General features: G+C 40.1%; 1 protein-coding gene across 1 annotated transcript in view; it reads right to left on the bottom strand.

Moving 5' to 3' along the window:
• Positions 1 to 331: 331 nt before the first annotated feature.
• Positions 332 to 7,684, bottom strand: part of PDLIM5 (PDZ and LIM domain 5) — a 79,688-nt gene continuing 72,335 nt past the window's right edge. Inside the window, exons 5-9 of the mRNA XM_010001402.1 lie at positions 7,457 to 7,554; positions 3,085 to 3,102; positions 2,614 to 2,786; positions 990 to 1,026; positions 332 to 425 (exon numbers count right to left, since the gene is read on the bottom strand). Of these exons, the coding sequence (XP_009999704.1) occupies positions 332 to 425; positions 990 to 1,026; positions 2,614 to 2,786; positions 3,085 to 3,102; positions 7,457 to 7,554 (420 nt within the window). The remainder of the gene's footprint in view (positions 426 to 989; positions 1,027 to 2,613; positions 2,787 to 3,084; positions 3,103 to 7,456; positions 7,555 to 7,684) is intronic.

The raw sequence follows: 7,684 nt of genomic DNA, 5'->3' as shown, positions 1-7,684 counted from the left end.
CAGTAACTCAAACTCAGCAACGCAAATTACTCCCTTACGGGAAAAAAACAAAAACTGCAACAGCCATCTCCTCCCCCACGTTGGGAGATTCAGTCACCCAAGTTGTTCTGTTTTAAATACGTGGTTTTTGTCAACTTGTGATTAGCACAAAAACATCTTCATCTCATTTTTACAGATCAGTAAGAAAGTGTTAGAAAAGTATAGAAAAGGCTAGACTTTCTCTTCCAGTAAGGCTAGTGATATAAGTTTTCTTTTTTCTTTTTTTGCAAAGCAGATGGAAAAGAAGAAAGGAAGGAAGTGTTTGTATTTTGCTTTTGCAACTTGGGTAAAATCACTGGACATTAAGAACACGTGCTGAGACTTCATGGTGCCAGTCACGTAATTTTGTATATTTGGGGCTAAAGACGTGGATGGGAACCTTTTCCCTGTGGAAAGAAGTGATAGGAGAAAAATAAGAAAGAAAGAAAGGTTGTCTTCAGCAGTTTCACAAGCAAGCATGCAATCACCATGCACTATTCCTATCCACACAGTGCCTTCCTCACTGTCAAAAGCTTGGATCCAGTGTTAGGTAAAGTCATTGAACAAGGCTTATCCCAAAGCAAGGAGACAGCTGAACCTCATTCACAGTCCAGAACTGTAATACTTTTCAGCTATGCCCTGCAATCTGATCCACACTTGCAAATCAAAAATGCCTGGGTAAATTTAGGAAAAGGAAAACACTTTGACAAGCTGACCTCATACAGAAAACCCAATCAGTCCAAGTTTACGGAACATCTCCAACTTCTGCACAAACGTTAATACTGGACAGCATATTTAAAAATTATGGTCTACGCAGAAAAAGACCTGATTGTCACATGCTGAAGTAGAACTCAAAAAAGAAGCAACATTTTAAAAACAGCCAGATATCACACAAATACACCAAACACTATCAGTTAAGAATTGAGACATGCAAAGTATTAAAGTAAGAAAAACGTGAAACATCAACTCACTTAGTCTTCTTTGCAGCTTGATTTTCTGGTTCTTTCACTGCAAGAAACCAGAAATTTTTTTTATTTTCCAGGGCACTGTACACTAAGATTCTCCCCCTGTGCTGACACTTTCACCACAATTACAATAAGGAAATTACAATAAGGCTTGACAGGACTCCACAATTCTATATATGCCCCAATGGAAATGAGGTATGTCTATAAACTTCAAGAGCCTCTTTGCCAGCATGGTTGCTGAAAGGTGGCTCTGCTGGTCCCTGCCCTTTCCCTTGGCCCACTCTCCTTGTTGGCATGGAGAAAGGCGAGTTGAGAAGGTGAAGATGAATGGTAGTTGGATGGAAGTTTGGAAGCATTTCTTTTGGACGAACATCCAGTGGGTTTGCATCAGGTGATAATCCAACCGTCTGTTTGCAGCCAGGCTGTGACCCATCAAGGTGCTAGAGGACTGCACATGGGATAATGTAAGTTCCCAGCCCTGATTTTAAATTTGGCAAATGCAGTTGGAGTCACTTCCTTATAGTATTTGTCAACATGATTATTTAATCAGTACTGGATGACATGTTATTTGACATAACAGATGTCATATTCTGCCCTCGCAAGGATTAATGAGAGAATCTAAAGAGAGAATGATCCATTAATCGATAAGCACAACACAGGGTCACAAAGCAATCAGGTAACTCTCCAAGTTCAGAATATTTATCACACCAGGACAATTACCCTAATTTCAGGAGATGTTACCATTGTCTTCTAGAGTAATTCTACCAGAGAATTGAAATCTGCCCCTGAGGAGGGGGTCTGATTTCCTCCCTTCTTTATTGTAGCACTAGCCGTGAAAAGGAGAATAATAATCACCTCCACATTAGATGCCTCGATCTGAACATGACTGAGTTCAAATCTCCTGGTGGCATTTCTAATGGCTTTACACAACATGAAAGATCTCAATCACTTAATTAGAACTGACAGCAGAATATGAAATGGAAGTTTTAGAATGAAGTTATGTGACTGTGAATGACCCAGATGACTATCATCTGTCCAGTCCACAGTACACGTAAATATGCCACAGCATAAGCAGAGGATGGAAACATTCTGGGAATAAACTGAGGAACTATGGATTTATGCTTCTGATTGGTTAAATCATTACAGATCTCATACATTTGTATGACTATCAAAGATATTTTACATGCCTGACAACACCTTAATATTTGAGTATTACATCTGAACAGTAATATTACCTTTTTGGTGATACAATATGGGAAAGAAACAACAAATCCATATATGCCCATGTTTGGGGGAGCAGAAATGGAAATTTTAAGATTTACCTCAAATGTATTAATACTCAACTCAATCAGGAATAATGTACAGGAATGCGTATGTCCTGAGCTATTTAGGAACTGCAGGAGTTTCACAAAAACATTTTCCTGCTACAGTCCCCTCAAAAATTTTCTTTCAAAAAGCTCACTGAAATTCTGCCTACTGAGTTTACTATCCAAGAGGAAAACATTGAGAGATGTGATTGAATCTTCTCCTATTTCCCCCTGCCCCCAGCTTTTAAAAACACCTATCTGTCCATGAACATTCCTTTCCTTTTCTTCCATTCACATTTCTTCTATCTCACCAAACTACTTACTATGGTCAGTGCCAGTGATCTGGGCAAGGATGCGGAAAGAGCGGGACTGGGTGGTGCCTGTCCGGGGATGCCAGTCTTCGGTGTCTTCAATCAGTCGCTTCTTGCTGGCATCGCTATGGGTGGGTGTGTGGTAAAACTCTGTATAGGTATCCACAATGTGCTTCCGTGGGGGGCTGCATCAAGGAGAAGAGAGAGCAGTGAGAAAGAACATTCAGAGACCACTTGGACTGGGGTAGCTACAAAGACATGGACAGAACTGCAGCTTTTCACAGTGTTTAAGATCGCTTCTGCATTTGGATGCAGATTCGCAGCTGTGAGCTCTACGGGCACACCTGAACACAGGTTCAGTTCTCTGAACCAAACACAGCTTGATAATTACTCTAACCTGACTGAAATAATTTTCCTTGCTTCACTGCTGAAGCATTTGAAATAGTAAAAAATATTATTATCAAGACATGTTTAAACTTTTACCGTTTGGGTGGGATTTTCCTTGGAGATGACAGAGTAAGACAGCAAGAGAAAGTTTTCCCATCATAAACAGGAAAAGGAGAAAAAGAAAACAAGAAATAAAGTCAGAAACTTGAAACAGAAGTGCAGCTAATGATTCTATCGAATTAGTTTTGTGGGAAAGGGCACTGAAACCCAATTAATAATATTCTCATTCTACTACCAAAACTACAGCACAGAACTCCCATACTTAAATTAAACTCAGTGATTTCCTTACAGGGACGAGAAGGAAATTTGTTTTGGTAAAGCAGGGCAGTCCACTTTTTCTGGATCAGCTGCCCTTCAAAAAATTTTCCCCTTGCTTCACAAGAGGTAAAGCACCAGCTGTGTGGAAGGGCAATCCAATGCACACCAAGTTTTTTGAGCTTAGCAAAGCCTGGATCAATACCTGGCCATTTGAAAGCATAGGTAGCAATGTTCTGTAGCATCACCTGAAGGCACAGACACCTGAAACCCTCTTGGAGAGTCAAAAAAGTGAGGCAACCATTTCATCTCAAAATTTTCCCCACAGTAGCCTACACACTATTATCATTCCCTGCACTAGTAGACTTGCAAAAATACAGAATTTTAAAGCTTTTCTTTCATTAACTACTGTAAACAACATGTGATGGCATTGATCAGTTTAGGAAAAGGAAAGAGAAGATTCATACTATATATATTACTCCTAAAATATACAATTTTTTAATCCCAAAACATTAATATTTTATACCCTTCAAATGTACAATTATTTTTATGTAACTTATAGGAGACTAACTGTACAAAATTATTCTAATAATAATTTAAAACTAAAAGCAAAACACACAAAACTTTAAAAGCCACTTTTATTTTTGCTACTATTTCCCACTGTACTTTTAATGTCTGAAGTATTTCTGGTTAAGAAAGGTGGAAAATATCAATTAGTATTCTATTAGTTGTCAATAAGTAAGAATTAGGCCCATTCAGTGGAACGCATTAGTACATACTTAAGCTTAAAAAAAACACTTGACACTTCAAAGAACAATGTGAAAGGTATCACACAAAATATCAAAACATGGATTTTATCAACACACAGTATTAGTGAAGTACACATATCATACATCACAGTTAGTAAAAGATAGAGTACAAGAAGTACAGAGAAAAAATGAAGTAAAGCATCAGAGCAGTTAATAGAAAAAAATGGAATCTGGAAATTAAAGCAGTAATTAAAGGCATGGAACTATATGGAAATGGAAATGCAGCTGACTGCATTCTAGCAACTACCAGTGAAATAAGTAGTCTTTCACATTAGTTGAAAGTGGTATATTATAAACAAAATAACCTGCTGACTTCTCTTGTGGATCCTACTGGTCCCTTTTTTAAAGCTTAAGAGTCTACTTGTAATGACTTACTGAGGCAACAAGGTGGTGCTAGAGACAAAAGAAAGTTCACCGAGACAGGCTCTCCCTTAACTCAGCCTTGAGGTAGGGGAGAGAAGTCAAGCAAATAAAAGCTCAACAGTATTTATGTATGTACCAATATACATATCCCTAATATGTACAGAGTATATGGGTGTTACTCTTATTTCTGTTTTATGGAATAAAAATAAACTGCAAAATTTAACACAGTAAAAGCAAGAGCACATAATGTCCAATGCAGACAAGCCCATTTACTATGCTAATAAGGTATCAAGAAAAGCGGAAGCTGTTTAGCAAAATTTAAATATAAATCTCTAAGAGCTGTATTTTTGCAAAACAAGAATACATGCTGGTTATTCCAACAAGAAAAACGACCATAATTCAATTCCAGTGCTGCTGATACTAACTTTGTCACTGTTGTTATCTGCAAGGGAAAAAAAGTATTTGATACGTTAATACATTCTTTGCTTCTTGAAATATTGCAGGAGTTTCCAAATCCAAGCTCTGGTAAAGCCACATACCATGTAAGTCAAACTTATAGTCATCAAGAGAACCTACAAGGGAAAAATTCAGCCCAGCTGAGCGAAGCCTGTGGACATCTTGCCTGTTTTAAGCAGCAGGCACATTTTCATGCAAGAGTTGGCAAGAAGGTCTTGATAAAAGCATAATTGCACGCAGCCTAAAGAAGGCAAAGTGCTTTCTTTCTAAGCCAGGACTAAACAAGGGAAACAAAACTTCCTTCCTCATCCTGAAGTGAGAGCAAATCGTTTATATCCTGAATGTGGTTTCAGGGGACCCAGGAGGGAGGGAAGGAGGAAATTCTGAGTATGACAAGGTGCAGGTCTGAAGAACTGCCTTTGCTAAGCAGTGCTATCTATGAACAAGATAGTATTTGGTTATGAGTGGTACAAAATGCAGAAACAAAATGGAATTTAGTTCAGACTGATACATTATTTCAACCTTCAATGTTCCTGATATTTTGTAAACATCATTAATACCATTTTAAATGGGAAGATCGTTAAGCATTATTGTAGAAACCTCATTTTACTAAATAAAACTGAGTAGTGTAAGCAGTAGACCAATATCATAACTTTAGGGGCTTTTGTTTCCTTGTTTTTGTTTTCTGCTTTAGGAATGCAAGACAGTTAGACAGCCCAAACACACTACTGTAAGAAATATGGCAAAATAAAATAGATTTTTACATCTCTATGCTTTCAAGCTCTTCCAAACTAGATCTGCAAGGTTTGCAGCAAGACAGGGACTTCTTGAGCTCTCAGCTGTGATACTCTTCAGTCGGCATTATTCATTCCCTAACAGCAAGGCAGGGCACATAACAGTGCTCATCCAGTCATGCTATCTTGATTGTCAAGTGCTTACTCTGCGCCTGCAGCACTTCCTTTCACTAGACTACATTTCATTGCTATTGTTAATCTTTTTCAGTACTAATTGCTGGTTTTGAGCACTCCCTACACTGTATTTGCTAAAAGAGCATTCCTGGAAAGACGGTGACAGTTTGCTAAAGGGTATTCAACGAGTGTACCAGCATCCAGCAAGTCCTTGCCTTGGGATCCCCCAATTTCATCCGGATTCCATGCAGTGTAGACTCCTGCCATCAGCTGTTTAAGAAAGGGCTGGATGTTACCATGACAACGGTATGATATAAAATGCATACGGACTGAGTTATACAAGTCCACATATGGAAAATATTTGTACTGCAATATAAAGGGAATAGGCACCTAAGATGAGAAGCTCAACTGAAACTGCAATTTATTCTGTATTTTAGTTGACATGGATTTTTACCTTTCTGTAGGGTTCTTCATATACTTTATATACTGAGAGAATATCAGAGGAGAAAGGCACTAGGCCTATTCCTCCCACCCTTTCCTTTGAGGGATGGAAAATAGTAACCACAGCTTTTAGGGTTTAAGCACAAGTTTTACGTTCTTAAGATGAAAGAGAAACCTGCAGTTCCCCTCCTCCTCTTTTTATTACTTAATTCAATCTGCTGGACACTGCTGCTGGGCATGGAGGCCAACTGGCATGGGACTACTCATGCCCAGCCTCCTCCTCTCTGCAGCACAGCAGCCGCTGGAAACCAGTCCCTGCCCAAGAATTTCTGGGAGAGTTCAAGGTGGCCCTGGCCAAAAACGTGCCACTTGAAACAGGGCAGCAGTGCAGGTCCCAGTGCCCAGGATTGCTGCTGGGCTCAGTTTAGTTTACTAATCTAATGTTTAGTAGTCTAGGTGCTATACCAGATATAGTATAAACCTTTTATGCAGCCTTACAGCCCCTGAAATGTTAGGTCTCTGATATCCACTGTAATATAAACCATCATTTGAATACAAAAATTACTCACATTTTTATTCTTTGCTGCTTTTTTAGGGTGAAGGTAACATTTAAAGTTAAAGTATGTACATTATAATGCTGAAAAAAATCTGCCAATCCTGCCAGCTTCCTTGCACACGTATTGAAGTTTCCTGTGCATTGCGTAGAGAAGTAGTGAGTCCCTTTTGTCCCCCTTCTGGAACCTTGCTGACCCCCTTCTTGACAGACTGCTCTGCATTTCTGAGTGCCTGCTGCTTTCAGTCCTTATATCAGGAGTCAAAATACACAGTGAGACACAGACATTGGAATTAATACCAGGCTTGTTGTAAGGTCCAGAACACATTGTGATACAACCCATCACATAAAACATTTTGTGGCCCTGATTCAATTTACTTGTGACACTGTATAAACTGGTATTATGCCATGCCTGAGAAAAGCGATCACTGAAAGTCTGGCTCAGCCCCTGGAAGCACCTCCTGTAGGATGCGCCCGCATCCTAACTCAGATCTGCTTCTGAGGATGAGACAGCTCCTCCGAGCTGTGTTTTACTGAGCCCTTAAACAAGCCCAGCTTTTCTCCTGTGACGAAACACCCTCAGAGCAAGGGAAAGAAAAAAAAAAAAAAAAGATCCCACCTACCCATTTTGCTGTTTACTCTCCCCCTGGTTTTCTCTGACTCCTCGTTGCGGCCCCTCGGCCACGTCCTGGGCGCCGTCGCCGGCGGGGCTGGGGAGGGGCTGCCGTGGGACATTAACGGCAGGTTTAGCGGCGCTGGGCGCAGGCGGGCGCTGCTCGGCGTGAGCCCTGGCGTTAACATGCAGCCCCGGAGCAGCAAACCGGGCCGGGGGGGGAGCCGCACACGGGGAC

The sequence above is a fragment of the Chaetura pelagica genome, unplaced genomic scaffold, assembly GCF_000747805.2.
Source record: "Chaetura pelagica isolate M959 unplaced genomic scaffold, ChaPel_1.0 scaffold220, whole genome shotgun sequence".
Taxonomy (NCBI): domain Eukaryota; kingdom Metazoa; phylum Chordata; class Aves; order Apodiformes; family Apodidae; genus Chaetura; species Chaetura pelagica.
Note: the sequence above shows the minus strand (reverse complement) of the source record. Positions and strands in the feature narration are given on the sequence as shown.